This window comes from Acipenser ruthenus, chromosome 7, assembly GCF_902713425.1.
Source record: "Acipenser ruthenus chromosome 7, fAciRut3.2 maternal haplotype, whole genome shotgun sequence".
NCBI classification, from domain to species: Eukaryota; Metazoa; Chordata; class Actinopteri; order Acipenseriformes; family Acipenseridae; genus Acipenser; species Acipenser ruthenus.
In genome coordinates this window covers 22,624,957-22,644,572 of record NC_081195.1, presented here as the reverse complement: position 1 = coordinate 22,644,572, position 19,616 = coordinate 22,624,957, and the positions used below count along the sequence as shown (strand labels likewise).

At 42.1% G+C, this 19,616-nt stretch overlaps 1 protein-coding gene across 2 annotated transcripts; it reads left to right on the top strand.

The window, feature by feature from the left end:
• Nucleotides 1-4,169: 4,169 nt before the first annotated feature.
• On the top strand, nucleotides 4,170-18,585 carry LOC117415155 (gastric inhibitory polypeptide receptor). Of its 2 annotated transcripts, XM_059026654.1 has the most exons (15): nucleotides 4,170-4,535; nucleotides 7,808-7,984; nucleotides 8,961-9,057; nucleotides 9,671-9,778; nucleotides 10,123-10,244; nucleotides 10,597-10,703; nucleotides 11,367-11,520; nucleotides 11,648-11,807; nucleotides 12,955-13,015; nucleotides 14,007-14,076; nucleotides 14,459-14,734; nucleotides 14,925-15,013; nucleotides 15,864-16,002; nucleotides 16,267-16,308; nucleotides 16,815-18,585. In XM_059026654.1, exons 2-15 carry the CDS (start codon nucleotides 7,928-7,930, stop codon nucleotides 17,199-17,201), a joined length of 1,869 nt encoding a protein of 622 aa, XP_058882637.1. In that variant the 5' UTR covers nucleotides 4,170-4,535; nucleotides 7,808-7,927; the 3' UTR covers nucleotides 17,202-18,585. The 2 variants fall into 2 exon arrangements, with proteins under 2 accessions (XP_058882637.1, XP_033881037.1); XM_034025146.3 differs by lacking the exon at nucleotides 14,459-14,734 and having other exon boundaries at nucleotides 4,175-4,535.
• The last annotated feature ends 1,031 nt before the right edge of the window (nucleotides 18,586-19,616 follow it).

Sequence of the window (19,616 nt, the reverse complement as noted above, 5' to 3'; positions counted from 1 at the left end):
GACCCATGTCCATACTTGCCAACATTTGGAAAATGTTAAGTGGGACGCTCGTCTCTGGGGGGTGGGGGGAGTCATCGCATCATACACATGCGGAGTCATATGCAAAAAACACTTCATATAATAGATGTATCCCCCCCAAACTCAACACGACACAACCATCATGACAGTAAAAATAGACACAATGAAGCGTTCTTATCTTTTGTATAAGTTAGTGATCAGCAGATGTCTCAGCCGCACGAAGAGCACAACGTGTGGTTTTCACTGACTACTGTTAAATGATTAGATGATTAGATGGTCCAATGGGAAACATCGATTAATATTACTACTATAGTATTGACAACCGATTAAATATTGTGTGTCTACTGCAGTAATATTGTATCTTGATTTATCTACCTTGGGCTCCGTTTATGGTGCTGCCATTTTAATGTCCTGGGAAGGCCTATTACAATCCCAGGACACCTTCCTTAAAACCAGGATGATCCAGGGAAAATCGGGACATAGAGAGGTGTATTTTTAAATCTTTTATTGTAGAATAAAAATACGTAGAATTTAAATCCCCGAGGCTTTTTATTCGCCTGTGCAAACTAATAACCATTCACCCCAAGGTTACTTCAGCTCTTTAGCACTCTGGCTACGACTTGAACAACTAAATCTGCAAATCCCTTTTGTGAAATCATCTTGATTTTGCAGTTCAATGTGTTTTCCCTTACGGAAAAAAAACAACAAAGGGCTCATTTAAAGCACAAATATCAACCAGTTTTAATACAAAGCAAACTGACATGTTGGCTCCGCAATGTCTAGCAAGCTATAGCATACAATCCAGTTGGAATGTCATGTCCTTTTACATCCAGCTGAATTCTTATCTGCTTTAGGCTTCTTGTGGCTGTGAAATACCACATCGGACTCTTTTAAAAGTTATGATAAACAAGAATGTTAACCTCTTGCAAGCACCAGCGACTGTGCCAGTTATTGTGTTAAACATTTTTTGCTTGTTATGTATTAAAGGGTAGGTACAGTAGTTTCAACTGACTTTGTTTTCTCTGTTTTTTTTTCCTCATTTTAGGTGGTGTTGCACCTTTTATTGAACTATTAGAATTGACCTTTTTTAAATCTCACTTTTTCTGTACCTGGTTAGCAGTTGTAAGGTCATGTTGTCCCCCTGTCCAGGTGCCTGGCACTTCGAATTCTCCAGACAAGCTCAATACCAATTAAAGGCAGACTTGAGAGTTATACAACTCAGTATAGGAACACACTAGAACCCTTCTGAATGATCGCACTTGTCATAAAATAGTAAAAGTTAACACAATTAAATTTGAAATTAGTTCCTCCCCTTCCCTCTAGCATTTTAATTTCTGGTCAACCCTTGCTTAAGTAGGAGCCTTTTCCGAAGCAGACTTTACTTTAGTTTCTAAGCAGAAATGGCAAGAGAATTATACAATACACAGGTAATAGGATACGAGATCTGGACAATGCAGGCGCTGTAATGTATCGCTAATTAACGTGGTTTTATATTCATGTCTGCTGCGAGTCGGGCAGCTGGCAGTGAACGCAGGGTTTGTAATGCATACCGTGTCCATGACAAACCTACTGGATCTGAAGTTGTCTTTCTTTTCCAAATCGCCTTAATGGAACTGCACTGCGCTGCCCTTTAGTTTTCAGCAACGTGATCAGTGTTATAAACAATCTGGTTCAATTTATAAATTGGTCAGTGTCTGTTACCTGTAATAGCTTGTATAAACGAACATCAGGATACGTCAATTGGATCAATTATTACCAATTATTGGTCTAATTAAGTAATTTAGAACACAGTTGGAACAAAAGCCAGGAGAGATCCGGCCCTCCAGGACCGGAATTGTGCACCCCTGCTATAGACCATCTCCGCGTGCATGTGCGCCGGTGTACAGCAGACGGTGTTCCAAAACACCTTTCATTTAACTGCCGGGCAGCGATGATAGCTCCGGGGCTTGATTTATGGTGCAAAATCACTGGGCCGGCTCCGCAATGGAAACGCTGACAGAAGATAATTTGTTTTGCAAGTTATTGGGTCTCCTTCATCCATCGCCAACTAGCTGGGCACAGTACTGAGACATGCACAGGAACAAAGAGGCACGTCTGTGTTTCTATGTGTAAATGTAACACAAACAGTGTTGTGTTTAAAGATGCAATATTTTTATGCCATAAGTCGTTTTAACATTTAATCCTCAATTTTGGATATTGGCAATTATCTTTTATTATTGTAATTTATTTATGTATTTATTTATTTATTTATTTATTTGTTTGGTTTAATAGCAACGAAACATTACAAATTATAGAACTGCCGAAATTGAGAATTACATGTTTTAAAGGGCTTGCCGTATGTTTTAGCTTTCATCTGACACTCTAATTTAACTCGCAGTCCAATGTGTTGCCAGCTCATAAATCTGCGGCGTTAAGACATCAACGCGGGAGCATATCGTTTTAAAATGTATTTTGATGTATGCAGGGGCGTGCGCAGGAATACAAATGTGAACGCTGTTGTTGGGCGGGCGGGGAGGGATAACAGGGTCAAGAATGCCCTGTTCACATTTATTTTACACTTGTGCGTTATTATTTTTATAATTTTATTTATTTGTTCAGTGCACGCTTGATGTCTGACACTTTATGATTCGTACCACGTGATGTTGGCTTCTCCACACGTTTCCCTTTATCTGCTTCATTGGGCACAGGCTAATTGAATTACTGATCAGTTTACGCATCTGAATATAAATAACACATGTTGTTTTTTTTACAGACGGGATGGTCATCCTGGGATTTATATGTGTGTGCAGGAATGTGAACGCAGCGTTTGGAGCGTGGGACGACGAGTAAGAGAGAGTGAAACGGACCAGTAAATGAAGCGTCCCGACTAAGTATTGGGCTGATATGCCGGTGTTGAATAATGAACGGGAGCGGCTTGAGTGTTTTTAATTTTGGAAGTGAAACCGAATAGGCAATACTGGGATGCTGGTTTCTCTCTCTGTGTTCCCTCCCCTGCACGGACATTGTGTGTGTGTATAGACCGCGGTTTTTTGCTTTCTATTAGTACTATTTTGTTTCACTATTTCATAAAAATGTGCCTTCCCTTTTATTCGTTGTTGCTCTGGAACTTTTGTTTAATACATGACCCATTGATGTGAAACTTTTTACCCGTTTGAAGTCAAATTTACTTGCATGTGAATAGAATTGTTCTCATTATACAAGTACATTTTAAACAATGTGTGGCTACTTTAGGATTTAAAAAAACAAACAAACGTCTTCTAAAATTAATTGTGTTTTTTTGTTAGTTTTTTTTTTCTTGGCGACCTTGTTACTGCTGTTTGCTGAATAAAAGATCTTAAAGGTATCCCAGGATTTTTCTTTGTCTTCTCGCACTGCGTTAGCGTAGTCGCTCGATACATTCTGTGATATTTTGGGATTAAAGGCAGGTGTTTGCTGTTCCTGTATACGCCCTCGTGAGCGGGGAGTTGTTACATCTGCGTGATTGTGTTGATAAATACATAGCATTACACTCACTTGCCATTTCAATGAAAGTCCATACACTGTGGAGCTTTTTAACACTGAAACATCTTGCAGTTGTAAAAGCAGCACTAGGTCGAATACATCAGGTTACAGAAGTCCCAGGTCGTGTTCTTTACAGACCTTCATGAGTTCTGACGAAGACATTGCATTGTCCGATTCCCGAGCGTTAAAAATAGGCTCAGTGTGGTACAAATAAATCTTGCTGCATTTGTGGACCTCTGCATTGAAATTCTTGACTCTGCTTCAAGTGCTTTCCCTTTGGTATTGTAGCGCACAGGGGGGAAGGCAGCAGCAGGGCTGGTAGGTGACGTAATCACACACATAGACATAAGCCCAATATACGCTCCTTGCAAGGGAGCCGGCTCTTCTGTAGAGCGGTATCGGCGCTATGCTTTAATGCGAGAGGTCCCGGGTTCGCGGGCGCCCGCCGCCTGTGTGTGGATTACCTTATATTTAACGGCAGTCCTTAACTGCACGTTATGAGGAAATACGTTCAGTTTGTGTCAGTGACAAAGTGCAAACGCAATACATTGATAAGCAGAAATTAGTATTTTAGAGGTGGTTATTGGAGGGGCTGCAGTGCCCCCCCCCCCCCCCCCATTGTGTCCGCCCCTGGGTTTATGCGTGCTTAGCATCCAGTAAGAAGATAGCGTTACGCAATGAGCTGAACGCTCTAACCAACTGTGCCTTCGCAAGAGATAGTAGCCTACTTCTGCTGCTGGTGTAAAAAAAACAAAAAAACTAACATGACTGTATGGGACTTGAACAGTGCCGCTAAACTAGCTTTTCCCTCTTCATAAAACACAGTTGCTCTTCAAAGTTTCTCGCCATATTGCACCAATCTACTGAAGAAGGAGATTCGGTAGTCGCTCATTTTTTTATTTATTTTTTATTGGGAGCTTCATTATTCTCCTTACTTTCCGTCTGTCTCCTCAACGGGATATTATTACGTGTGCATTGTTTTTTCAGCGCAGTGTAAAACCTGGAAGTCTTCAAAGGTAAGGACTGCATCTTTATAATGTGTAGCATGTGTTTTAGCTTGGTTCTATTTTATTTGTTTTATGTTTGGTTACAGAAAAATAAACAATAGACACATTTTTGTCGTCCCGTTGTGATATGTATACTGCATTACAGATGCGCCATCCCCATACGGTTTCAGGTATAGTTTTTACAGGATACAGTCGAAATACAATTTATATTTCTTGCAATGCCTTTTCAGTATAATTAACATTTGGTCATTTTTTTGTTTTGCGTTTCCGATGTAGTTGAGTCGATAACCCCCCAGTGCTGTAGACTCTTAGAAGGTGATTTAATGCTCAGAAAGGTGTCTTTTTTTTCCCCTGGCACGTTGGGTATTTAATTTCAACCTGTGGAGGTGTTTAATGTCTCAGGACATCTGTTTTATCAGTGCAGAGATTGCTTTCGTCTCCTTACCGCTGCTGGCACCCGAGACGCTGTTACGAAGGGATTTCGAGGGACTCGGAGGTAATATCAAACGCAGCGCATGGAACCCGTCCAGAACTAAGCACTTGGAGAATTCTAGCAGTTGGTGCAATGTCATAGATTGTACCAGCCTTCAATAAATGTTCCACATGCATTCGAGTGACCTGCTGCAAGGTTGAGCAAGCGTTTGATAGTTCTGTATCCTCTAGGGATGCAGTGATACAGCGTCTACAAGCCTGCCCTGGACTGGAGGGTGCACCCTTTCTCTTGAGGGGGTGAGGGAGGGAGGGAGCAGTCCAGTCTCCATGCCTCAAGCCTGCCCTGGACAGAAGGACCTTTGGCATCGTTTCCAGTAGTTGATCTTTGTTCACATATTAGATTTGTGAACTTCTCTCTACTCGTAGCTAATTATTTTGCAATGCTTGGGGAAACATGCTTTTCACTTGGCACTGCAGCAACGACAATAAATAGACCGAACTAATGTACCCTCTATTTAGCAACTCTGTTCTTTAACCCGAATGACCAACAGGACTAATTTATTGAGTGGTTTGTGTACAGTGGCTACAAATTACGGGCTATTGTGGACGCTTGGGAATTTCACGGTTGTTGCCGTTTTATTACGATGGACCAAGTCCATGTCAAATTGTTACTGGCACCGTATTTTAAATACCGATTTACATATCTGAAACAAGTAAGAAACCACAAAGTCCCTTAAGTTTGATTCCTTTTTTTCCTGTCCCTTGTTCTGATGTATATGAAGATTTGAGAACCCAGCACATTCAGAGTTTAAATCTTGAATAAATAATATTATCTATTTTTTTGTTTGAACCCATGGCGTGCCCAGTTGTGTGGTTTATTATTTAGGAGTACGCTCTGAGTTAATTAGGCTCTATATTTATGTTCTCTTTAATTTCCTAAGTGGTTATCTCTGTAGCAAAACAAATAAACAAATGATGTAAAACCAAACGATGAGAGACTATTAATGATGGATTGTTGTGAACGCGGCACTGCGTTATTCCAATTAACTAGGGCGGGTACTTCAGAACCAGCGATCTCCTTTTTTTTTGTTTATTTCTCAATTGTCTGTTATTGGAATGTAATAATGAAAGATTCCCAAGGAGACCAGTGGTAATACGTTTAATTAACGGCCTCCGATTCATAACGAATCCAACAGGAATAATACCTTACTATCTTCTGTCCTTCCTCTGAGTTCTGAAGTCGCTTCATTTTGAGTTCAGCCCCTCAGGGATTTAATGACATGTGTTCATTACTCTAACACAAGACGTTGTTCACATGTACAAGGCTGGCATTCATACACGAATGAATACTTCTCGCAATCCCCTGGTGGGCGAGTAAGAGGGTGTGAATTCATGACACAGCCAGCAGAAGTAAACAGAACCCCAAGTGTTTGTGTTGGTGTCTTCTGCATGCTTAAATTGAGATTGGATGGATTTGTCTCTTTAGACGTCGCCTCCTTCAGTTATAATTATATCTGAAACAAATTCCATTTGAGAAGAAAAGATGATTTCAAGGCTGGACTGGACTGCAGGGAGCCCTCTTTCTCTTAGGAGGGCGAGGGAGGGAGCAGTTCAGTCTCTATGCCTCAAGCCTGCCCTGGACTGGCGGGAGCACCCTTTCTCTTAGGAGGGCGAGGGGGGGAGCAGTTCAGGTCTCATGCCTCAAGCCTGCCCTGGACTGGCGGGATCACCCTTTCTCTTAGGGAGGTGAGGGAGGGAGCAGTTCGGTTTAGGTGCCTATCCCCTCTTTGTCTCTTAATGGCTTGTGCATTAATGGACTATGCCTCCTTTTTGTTTTTCCATCAATGATACAGTCGGAGGTATAAAGATTCAGCAAGCCCGTGATAACCAATTGATTTTAAACCCTTGGCTCCAGCATGTATCAGAGACTGAATCCCTGCCGGTGCTCCAGAGTTTAACAGCTGTGTGAGAAGAAGGTCCCATTTATTTTCCAAGGTCATGCAGTCAATAAACAGGAGTCTGAGCTAGGACTGGATCCCAAAAACTCCTGGCACCCAGCCCCTCCTCTCGTAACAGTACACTTCACTGCATCTCATCCTGGCGTGCCTCAGAGCTCTACTCGGATCGCTGTTGTGTATTATTATTTTTTTTTTTTGTGTGTTTGTTTTTGTAAGTTTTTCAATACAGTACTGTATATCTAATTTAACCCCGGTCATCGGAAATGACTTGTAATGCGATCTACGCTGTCAAAAATGAGTCACAGAGCAACTGTAGAAATATCAGTCATCTAAATCCGGAAAACACTTATAGCTGTGTGTATTATTTTAACTGAGTGTTTACTGGTTCTTGGATGAAATACAAAAGTGTAAGTCATATAAAAAAAATACTAGACATTTTTAGTATAGTACAGATTACACTGATCTCGTCGGATTGTGAGTGGACTTAAACGTGTTTGTCACAAGCTATACGTTTTGGTTGAATGCAAACTTGAGTCTCATTATCCTTTTCACATAATAAAGGGGGAGGAAAGTAGATGGGGGTGGAGTGATTCATGTTGTATCGATGAATCATGATCCTTTCTTTACATGATGTATCATAATAGAGGTCTGCATTGTTTGTATCGTGACGCAAGACCACCAGCACACTGCGGTTCTTGAATGCGGAGTAAGTGTGTTTTTATGGTTGGTATGAATACACACTCGTTAAATACCCCAACTTGTTCAATTTGTGTCTTTTGACAAAATTGTCCCTGGTTAAGTTTAATCTTAAGTTTCATACAATTAGCCGATCAGGACCATCGTGATTCATAATGCGTCGTGACGCCATATTGTCGCTCTATTTCCTTGCAGTAGGATGGGAAGCCCTGAGATCTACGATTGAGCGGCTGGGGTTGAGACTCCTGTGCTGAGACCATGCGTCCCTGCAGAGCTCCCGAGACTGACCGGTCCCTCCTGTAATGAGGCGCAGAGATGTGGGGCGCTCACGTCATCCACCTGCTCACTGTCTCAGTGCTGTGGAGCTCCGAGGTGAGTCCGGGGAGCGCTGCGGTCAATTACCCTTACAGCAGCAGCATTTGCTGAAATTGCAATTGCAGTTACAATGCTGTTTTGTTGCAACTACAATTTTATGCTGCAGTAATTGCAATTATAATTCATACAAAAGTAACATAAATAGCTCCACACACATTACCACGTGTACTCTGTTTATTATTATTATTATTATTATTATTATTATTATTATTATTATTATTATTATTATTATTATTACTATTTATTTATTAGCAGATGCCCTTATCCAGGGCCACTTACAATTGTTACAAGATATCACATTATTTTTATAGGTGTTAATAAAAGCTGATTAAAAATGGATTGTAAACAGAACTGCTAAATGTTAGAATTAAAACCATATTCAATTGACACTGTTGTAGCAAGCTTTTCTATTTAAGTCTTTAAAGAAAAGCACTCCTAAATCTACAAGACAGAACAAGACTGACAGAATGGGTAGATTAGACTTCAAAAGCAATGGGACGTGAAGCATTAACGCTTGCCCACAAAACTGTGCACAAGACCTTCTGCCAAAGGAATGCCAGGGGGTTATTATGAAAAGCAAAACAATAATAATAATAATAATAATAATAATAATAATAAACTCCCTATGGTAGGTTTGAGTGAAGGGCATGTGATTGCCATGCCTGATAAACTATGGTCATTAGACAGGAATATCAATACCAGCAAAGTAATAGCTCTTTCCCCAGCAGTGCAGCTGTCGGTAAGGCTTCTCTTCACGTATTTGTGATTTTGACACGTCCCAGCTTGTCTTTTTTTTTATTGTCTGGTGGGGGGGTGGGGGGAAAGCAATTCTGGTTCGGCCATCTCATAGTAATTGGTGCTTATCAGAAACTCGTAATTGCATTTAAGAAGCAGTATTCGTTGTGTTCATTTCAAAACAAGAAAAGGTTCTTGAAATGGTTCGTAATGTGGGATCACTTCGACTCTCTTTAAGATTGCAGCGGGGAAGATGCTGAAGGACACTCTGGAGGAATGGAAGCGATATCACCTGGAGTGTCACAAGAAGATGATGTACGATCCCTACCCACCAGGTGAGAGGCCAGGGCAGGCAGGGACACGGAACTCCCTCACTCACCCCTATAAACGCAGTGTGGAGTAGTGGTTAGGGCTCTGGACGCTTGACCGGAGGGTCGTGGGTTCAATCCCAGGTGGGGGACACTGCTGCTCTACCCTTGAGCAAGGTACTTTACCTAGATTGCTCCAGTAAAAACCCAACTGTATAAATGGGTAATTGTATGTAAAAATAATGCGATATCTTGTAACAATTGTAAGTCGCCCTGGATAAGGGCGTCTGCTAAGAAATAAATAATAATAATAAAAGAAAGGGTGCTCCCTCCGGTCCAAGAGAGGTTTGAGAATTGAACTGCTCCCTCCCTCCCTCTCTCCCATCCTCGCCCCCCTTAAGAGAAAGGGTGCTCCCTCCAGTTACACATTACCACTGTGGATAAATCCAGTGTATTTCAGAAGCACAGACTACTGTTCAAATTAATTGTATTACATTTTTCTTTTAATAATACAATTCCAAGCAGTTTTAAAATACAGTGAACAGGCAGCAAAGTGTCGCAAAACATGATGTTCCCAGACCGAGCAGCAGGCATGATCAGACACATGGTTTGTGACTCTGTGTTGGTTTCTCCCCCGCAGGTGTGTTTTGTAACCGCACGTTTGACATGTATGCTTGCTGGAGCGATGGTCTGCCCAACACCACAGCGAAGGTACCCTGCCCATGGTATCTGCCCTGGCACGACCAAGGTAATCCCTTTAGTGAGGTATTGGTAACGCTAATAGAAACGCACTGCTGGCACGCACCAGAGAACTCGCCAATAACTCGTACACACACCAGGACTGTCCCATCATATTGTACTGTCACTGCTGCCCTCACATTCCAATTTGCATTGTATTTACTTAAATACACATGTACTTGCACATAATTGCAATGTTATTATACATAGTTACAATGCACCTAATGTGCATAACTGTTTGCAGGCTGTAGGTAAGTAGACAATTGTATCAGGAAAGGGTTAGGGTTATATCATGCATCATGGTTATAACTACATTGTAACGATTTTATCTCTCCTCTGTCTGCCTGGCTTCAGTTCGGAATGGCTTTGTCTTCTGGTACTGCGGCTCGGACGGTCAGTGGCTCATTAACAGCTCCGGATATCCCTTGAGAGACTTTTCCCAGTGTGAATTGGACGACAGTCTCCGGAAAGCACAGGTATCCTGGAAAAACCAAAGGATTCCGTAGTCCTTCAGGCATTGTTATTATTTAGCAGACACTTTTATCCAACCTGAATTTAGAAAAACAATGAAGTATAAAGCCCCCAATCCTTTAAGCTGAGGGAACACAGACACTTTTTCAGGAACAGCGGCTTGAAACCTGGTTCCAGGAGACAAAGTCTGAGGTTGCTGTATCAAACCCCAAGTCTCCCCAGGTGTGCCGTGCAGTGGCCTGAAACCTAGTCTCCAGAAACCAAGTTCCAAGCCGCAAAGTGGCTTCGCGTTCCCTCTGATTTTAAAAGTCAGTGTTGTTGAGATGAAATGCTGGTATATTTGTTTTCTGATTTCAGGAGGAGCAGATGAGACTCCTGGCCTATTTCCGGGTCATGTACACAGTCGGGTATTCGCTATCTCTCGGAGCTCTGACGCTGGCGCTCGCAATCCTCTTGTCATTCAGGTAAACCCTGCACGCACCCCAATCCTTCACACTCAAACCTGTCTGTAATCCCACTGACGAGTCATTGCCGAGTACAGCGGATATAGAATCATGCAGAGTGCTGTGAAAATCCGCTAGTATCACACACGGTCACCGGTACTTTCTTAGAATATATAGTTAAATAAGAATTATTGACTGGTATAGCTGATTTTAATAATAAGGTGTCATTTCCATCCGTTACAAACTATCGGATGACTTATATAGTGATCCAGTCATTGACAAACGGAAAACTTGCTGTTTTTTTAGTAATTAGCTACAACTTAAACAGCAACATCAGTGTGAAGGTGGCAGAAGCCGAAAAGTTGTGGCTAATTACTAAAATAGTGAGTTTTAATTCAATAATATAGACTTTTCAAGGGCAACAGTAATTGTGCTCTCGTGAGTGAAGGGAAAAAGTACAGGGTGCTTTAGAAAGTAAGATTATCACATCAATGATATGGTGCGCTGATGTGATAAACCTCCTTTCTAATCACCCAATAGATTGCTTTTGATGAGAACACTGATTACATTGATGTATGTATTTTATACAGTTACTGTACAGTCACACACACACTTGCATACATATAAGCATGCACTTGAATCATAGCACGTTTTCATTTAGGAAAAAAAAACATAATTTCGCAGAAAGCTGAGATGCACTAGGAACAACATCCACAGCAACCTGTTTGCCTCCTTCATGTTGAGAGCGATCTCTATCCTCACACGGGACGTCCTGCTGCTGAGACAGACCAGAGAACTGAGAGATCACGGGGACCCGACCATCATGCTGAGCAACCAGGTATCCACAGACTCACTAGAACATTTTCAGTGCTCAAGTGTCTTAGTCTAGCTTGAAGAACGCAACTCCTTTTATTTGTTGTGTCCCGTGTATGCTGACTGGCTCTCTGTCTCCCCCTGGTGGCCAGGCTCTGACGGGCTGCAGGCTGGCCCAGGTGCTCATGCAATACTGTGTTGGTGTGAACTACTACTGGCTGCTGGTGGAGGGGCTGTACCTTCACAACCTGCTGGTGGTGATGGTGTTCTCAGAGAAGAGCTACTTTAGATGTTACCTGTTCATCGGCTGGGGTGAGCGCGCCTTCCCTCCCTGCCTTCCCTCCCTGCTAAAGGGGTTACGGATAACAGAGTAATTTCTTGTGTGCGTCGCCGCTACCAGACGTGGGGTCAATGTTCTGTTTTTATCAATTCTTTTTTAAAAATCAATTCCAACACGTCATTGATCAAAATTGCACTCGGCGGTGTTCTGTTAAAACGAGCTTCTCACGGTGGCGACAAATGTTTTAAACTGAAGTCACTGTTTTTTACTTAATTAGCGTGGCTTCTGAATGGAAGCCGTTGAGCAATTGCAGCAATTATTATGTCTCGAAGATATCAACTTCAATTCCACTTCCTTTGATGGAATAGATAATTGTGTGTGGGTGTTTTTTTTTTTTTTTTTTTTCGGTGGAATTGGCATTGAAAAAACAAGAATTGACCCCAACCCTTGTGGTGGCCATAATTTCATAGATCTCACGTTTTACCTTTTGTGAACGATGCCGACGTTATGGCAAAGTTCAGGGATGGCAATAAGACCTGCACAGCAGTGTCACCCATTCCAGGTTTTACTGCACGCTTCATTAGCCACAGTGTGTATAGGTAACAAGCTCCGGCGCCTCTTACTAAACTGGAGGGACCCAACATATTTTTAAAAAGCAATTGGTCTTTCTTTCAGTCTGGTGACTTTAATATGTATTGCATGAGAAGCAGCATTGAAAGACTTAGTAGCAGTATTGTAACACTTGAAATGTATTTGCTTACGATTGTAAGTCGCCCTGGATAAGGGCGTCTGCTAAGGAATAAATAATAATAATAATAATAATAATAATAATAATAATAATAATAATAATAATAATAATCCATAACTGGTTTTACTATGAGTTTAGTAAGACACACTTGAGTTACCTATGCACTGTGGCTAATCAAGCTTGTCTTAAAACCAGGAACGGATCAAATGATGATCATATGTCCATCCCTGTACACAGGTAGTAGCAGGGAGGTAACTGTCTGTCGGTTTGTATCACATTTGAGTGGCCAGTAAGCTTCAAGGAGGGAAGAAGCTTGTGTGCCTGTAGACACTTAAAACTAGCTAAAGTAAACAAGCCGGTCAGCCAATCAGTCATGCATTTAATGTAGCATTGAACAGAGCTTTGAAGTGTTGTGGTTTTTTTTTTTTCAGGAACCCCAGTTTTGTTTGTAGTTCCCTGGGTTGTGGTCAGACACCTTTATGAAGATACTCAGTAAGATTTTACATTTTCCAGTCCAAATTATGATTTCTATGCATGTGTTTCTTTGCTTGCTTGCTGAATTGCATCAGTATCCTCAAATGCTCAAAATCCTGCAGCAATGAGGGCAGAATGCTTGGGATGCTTAATCTTTTTTAAACAATCTGCAATTATTTCATAATGTAATAGCCTTACACATGGTAATAGGCATTCAAATTAAATGAGACATGAATTAAGAGGCTGTAATATAGTTTATCAGACAGTAACACGAACAGTAGCCATAATACAATCTCTACCAAAACTTCTGTGGTCTGGACTTATTGCGTCTGCGTTTTTACCAGTATATTTGTGGGGCTCGTTTTATAAGAAACGGCATACAGTTGTATTTTCATTTAAATGTCTCATCTGAATGTCTTTGACACAGTCAGCATGTATAAATGTACTTTTTGTTATTCATACACCTTTTCAGCAGATGAAGTATGCACATGTACACCTGTGTGGGGGCGTCTGTCTGTCTGCACATCTGTCACGTTTTTGCAAACATCAGGAAAGCTGCTTAATAAATGAACAGAGATTGGTGAAGATTTTCTCTTTTGGCTGCTGCTAATGGAACACGAAACCACTGTTTCAGGAACACTGGCTTGAGACCTGGTTCCGGTGTTATGCCAAATACAGCCTCTGCCAAATAGTCTCCTGGCAATATTTGGCACCTTTAGGTGCTAAATACTGCCCCTGCCAAATAGTGTCTTCTAGCTGTTATTGGTCACTCGAGCACAATCCTACCCCAAGTCTCCCTGCCTGGTGTGCTGTGCAGTGGCCTGAAACAAAGTTCCAAGCCACATAGGGGCTTGTGTTCCCTCAGCTTGAGAGAAGATATTCAATTTTTGCAATAGCAGTTTCATAGTTGAACGTAATCTTGAACAGTCACTGTTGCCATGATGTGCACGTATGCGTCAAGGAATGTTATGTCTGTGTAACACTGACTGTTATCTTCCTTTTGTCTAAGGTGCTGGGAAATAAATGAGAACATGTCCTATTGGTGGATTATACGCTGTCCTATACTGGTAGCTATTCTGGTAAATTCATGTTTCTTTCTTTTTGCTGTGTATATAGAACAGCTGTACTGCAGTAACTGAGCGATCTACAACTGTCATCTTGCTAGGTGTTTTTGTTTTTCTCCCATGCTTCTCATCACTAATGATAATGATTATTCAGCCAGTTTAACTGTAAGGTGTGGTGTCCTCCACCTCATTCCTTTCTGCAGATGTGCTTGAAGGCAGCTTGTCAATGCCTGTTCTTCAGGGTGTCTTGTAGTTCTGCCACAGAGTATGTCAGCCGGACGAGACACTCCTTATATGGATGGGGGGGACACTTATTTTTACCAAATTTGGAATAGAGAAAAGGACTCTTTTGAAGGGGGGGAGGAAAACATGTGCACGAATTTGTTGATTACAACAGCTGGCTCCTGAGTGGCGCATCCAGAAAAGGAGCTCCGCGTGGAGTGCAGGTTCGAGTCCTGGCTATTCCTTTGCCGACCGAGGACGGGAGCTCCCAGGTGGCGGTGATCAATTGGCCGAGTGCCGCCCAGGGGAAGGGAGGGCTAGGTCGGCCAAGGTGTCCTCGGCTCACCGCACACCAGCAACCCCTGTAGTCTGGCCGGGCGCCTGCGGGCTTGCCTGTAAGCTGCCCAGAGCTGCGTTGTCCTCCGACGCTGTAGCTCTGGGTAGCTGCATGGTGAGTATGCAGTGTGTAAAGAAGCACACAAAATAAAATTACAACAGCTATCTTTAAAAAAATAAATAAATAAATAATAATTGCAATTTTAAAATAAATGATTTATATTTTGTCTTGCAATCTTTTTTCCTTCCTTCCTTCTGAATTAACCTCAACTTCACTTTTTTTTTTTTTTGCTTTTTGATTGCAGATCAACTTTTTCATATTCATCCAGATTATACATATTCTCATCTCCAAGCTCCGAGCACATCAGATGAGGTACACGGATTACAAATTCAGGTGGGTGTTTACAGTTAAAGGCTGTCTTGGCTACATAATGACCTTGCAGGTTTAGATTCTCTTTTGAGTTTGTTTCCTGGGGACTGAAATTCAAAGCACTGCAGACTCAGTAGAGCTCCCAGATACACATGTACCTTTTATTCAGAGTTTACCCATTGACCTCTTTCCTTGCTGCATTGATACTAGAACCAATGTGGTGTTCCTTGCATGTCCACTAGGGGCAGTGTGTTGCAGGAAAGCTTTTCAAACCGGGTACCAGCAAAACAAGTTTAGAATCGAGCAATGAAGTGCTGCAGTTTACAGAAATTAAAATGACAACATTGGGAAGGTTCTCAAGTTGGGTTGGGTTGTGTTGGAAGTTAGTCAGCAGGGATGGAAATAAGACTCTTATTGCACAGCAGTTTCACCCATTCCAGGTTTTAGTACAAACTTGCTCGCCCACAGTGTGTACAGGTAGCAAGCTCAAGTGTGTCTTCTTAAACTCCTAGTAAAAACCAGGAATGGTGTCATCTACTGTGCCATGGGAATCTTATTTTCATCCGTGATCTAGCCTGAGTTGTGGTGCAAGTCACTCTGCTGTGTCGGGGCGGGTTGTGGTGTAAGTCACTCTCTGGTGTGTTGGGTTGTGCTGCTTTGTAAATCGCTCTGTTGGGTTGTGGTGTAAGTCACTCTGGTGTGTTGGGTTGTGTTTTGTAAGTCGCTTTGCTGGGTTGGATTGGGTTGTGGTGTAAGTCACTCTCTGGTGTGTTGGGTTGTGTTTTGTAAGTCGCTTTGTTGGGTTGGGTTGTGGTGTAAGTCCCTCTGTGTCGGGGTGTGTTGTGGTGTAAGTCACTCTCTGGTGTGTTGGCAGGCTGGCGAAGTCGACCCTCACCCTCATTCCTCTCCTGGGGATTCACGAGGTGGTGTTCGCTCTGCTCACAGAGGAGCAAGCCAAAGGAACGCTGCGCAACGTCAAGTTCTTCTTCGAGCTCTTCCTCAACTCCTTCCAGGTAATCATCATCATCATCATCGCAGTACGAATATGACGTCTCCCCTGAAGTGCGATCATTGTACAATTCTACAGCTGTGGCAAAGTTTTGCATTACCCTGGATTTAAATGATGTTCTTTTAAAATAAATAACTTCAATCCTAAATCTAGGTGACACAAAACTTTTTGGTCACAGCTGTAACTGGGGTCTGTTTTGGAGGTTAGTGGAGGACTGTGTGTGATCTGGATAAGTTACTGTTCTCAATCTTTATCCTTTATCCTGTAGGGGCTGCTGGTTGCCATTCTGTACTGCTTTATCAACACTGAGGTAAGAACAACACGGCACAAACCCCTCCAAAATATGCAGCACAGGCGGGGTAAAAACAGAAAACAGCTGAGGCAATTGCAGGGGAAACACAGGGAGAAAACACACTCCATTATCACTTTTTTGTTTTTTTGTTAAATTTTTTTTTTTTTGTAATACTAAACTTTTTTCTTTTATTTGTAGAATTTTTTGGTAACACTTTTTAAAATGATGGCCACACATTCATAAATGTGATCAACATCATTTATTACAAAGGAACATGGAATGAATGCGGGTAATCAAATCCACGTGATATAACAGGGAGCTGAATTCCAAATGAATTGCTTCAGAACTCGCGAATGAGAGAGGAGACAATGGATTTGAAGTCTTCTACATCTTGTTACGTTGTGCATTCCCAATTTCACAACCACAGTTGTAAACAACCCCACAGCTCTGCAGGCAAATAAACTCGGTGGAAACGAGGTACTGGAGAGGAATGTGACTGACTCCTCTTTTCTGTGTGCTGACAGGTGCAGTCGGAGATCAGGAAGAAATGGCAGAGGCGCAATCTGGGCGCAAGCCTGCTGGAGGAGCACCGCAACTCCTGCAGCAAAATGCCACAGGGGGACGCCGGCAAGCCGAGGGCAGGGGGCGCGGAGAACGGGCACTGTCACCACGGGCCCCTGTACCAGTCTGCCTCCCAGCAGCAGCTCGATGCCAACACAGAGTCCCACAGCTCTTCCGACAACTCGTCCTCCGGTCCACAGCACCACCACTCCGGAGCCAGGAAGGGCAAGTCCTTCTGTTACATCTCCACTCGCAAGCAGCCCCCCAAAAGACTGGACTGCCTGCCCCCCAGCACAAGTGGAGCAGGGGAGGGCAGCATCACGGCCCAGTGCACTGAGAGCTACTGCTGAGAGGCTGGCGTTTTTAATTCGCTTCCATCGTTCTTTAGTAAAGGGCTTCATTGTCATTTTAACAGTATGTTTCCCTTCTGGTGTCTGCAATCCATTCCGAGTGGATGTGGGTTTCTGTTGCTCCCATATTCAGTATACTTTTTCTCTAAATCTGCCTTTATAACCTGGCTTTAAGCTTGCCTGGAGAGTCCAAAGTGCCGGGACCGAACAGCCTTCCTCGTTGCATTCCAATCATGTGACGGAGTGACCTTTCAACTCTGCCAGCCCCACCTACTGCCTGTGTAAATGTAGTGCAGGTGGGGCGTCACGTGATTTGGAATGAGGGCGGCTGTTCAGTCCCAGCCCTTCGGATTCTCCAAATAAGCTCAAAGCCAGTTAAGGCAGATTTTAGAGAACAAAGGATGAGTGGATATGAGGGTAACTGAACCCAGAACAACTCTGCATGACGGCAAACGCTGTTACATAGCAAGGGAAATGCAACAGGCAATGTTGTGGTGTCACCTTAACTTCAGCCAGATAATCCAGTGCTATAAAACTCATTAAAATACTGCCTTGAAGGCGTTTTGTTAAAGCAACATGTCAACGAAAAGACATGTAACCTTTTTACCTCGGGAGTCATTTTCTATTTCCAATTTTTTTTTTTTTTTTTTACTCTGGATGTGTCTGATGTTGAATTCTTGATATAACCTTTTTTTAAAATTGAGTTGGGCAGTATCCCCTTTTAAATCAAGGATCCTATCCTGTTACAATCTCCTCATGAAAGCAAATAAAAAAAAGACTTGTATGCAATTATCCAGACTTAAAAAATATATTGTGTATCGTTGTACTTTGGCAGTACAAGGTTTGGGCTGCTGCAGTTCTGCTAATGCACCAACAGGTGGTGCTCTTGCGCTGCATTTCTGACAGCACAGCAGTGGCCTCTGGTGGTTGGTAAAAGCATTGCAGGTGAAATTAGGGAAAAAAAATCTTGGGTCTTTATTAATAATTAAATTGGGCTAAATCCGAGTGGTCGTTGAACAGGTGTTTGAGCAATTGTAAGGGAGGGGGCGGATACTACTGAAGTGAACCACGAGCTTGTCCCCCAAATTATCACAGCCTACTGTATCCTGCTCAATCTGTGCCAGGACTGTAAGGAGGTGCTCAGGCAAGCAGAGGGACGGCTACCTCAACCTCCAGCAAGAATTGTACAACAGCGGTACGAAGAGGGTCCTGCTAGAAATGCACGGCTATCTTTATTTTTGTAACCCGACGGTGTGCTTTTATTTTGTATCACATTTTTGTTTCATTAGCTTCTTTTGTATCTCTTTATACCAAATATAGCATCCTCATTTGCGCTGTACGTATATGACTGCTTCTGCTAAATAAAGAATTGGAACATTGAGAAGTAGTGTTGTTGTTGTTATTATTATTATTATTATTATTATTATTTATTTCTTAGCAGACGCCCTTATCCAGGGCGACTTACAATTGTTACAAGATATGACATTATTAAGTGTTGATTCCTAAGAAATAAATCGCGAAAATTCCACACCACATTTTATTTTGCGAGTGGGTTAAACAATGTTCGTGTTGCGCATTGTATCAATCTGCCTCATCATATACTCTTCCATTATGGATATTAACACCGGAGTCTCTTCCTCGCTCCAACAAACGTAAGTGGAGGATGGACCCAGGTTTTGCTCAGACATAACTAGGAGAAATTGTATGGGATTATAGTTAAACACATTTAAACATAGTGCACAACACAAAGCTATTTATAAGTGTATTCTGAAGTACTGTACAGTAGCTGTAACCACTTGAATTCACAAGCCCACGATGCAGTAGTAATAGTTTGAAACAAACTTAGTCAATACAGCTTGTATGATACTTTACAAACGCATTTAGATCAGTCTATGATTAGCATTATGCAAAGTTCTAGTGAAGACGGAGAAAAATAGTACGTATACGAAACTTACGTATTCCCATGTGACTTTTATAGCAGCTTTAGGAAAGGATTTGAACGAGCTGATTAACATTTTCACGAGAAACTCGTGTTTACATGTGTAAATGGTCGTTGATTTCACGAGCATTTCCTGGAATCTCACAAGAAATTGAGACTTTGACGGTAAAATACTGAGACCGTATTTTGGGACGCTTTCAAGAGCTTTCCCTGCAAAGTTTCACGTGTATTGTTGATTCACGTGAAATGATCTCCCATGTAAACTGGCCTATTGTCTTTTTAAGTCTTTCATGGGAAAAAAAGTAAAGGTTTTTTTTAAAAAAAATGTTTTTATTATCTTACGTTTGAAAAATGTTTATAAAATGTTGGTGCCAAAACAAACAAATAGTAGGGACACACACACACACACACACTGACACACACACACACACTGAAACACACACACACAGAAACACAGACACACACACACACACACA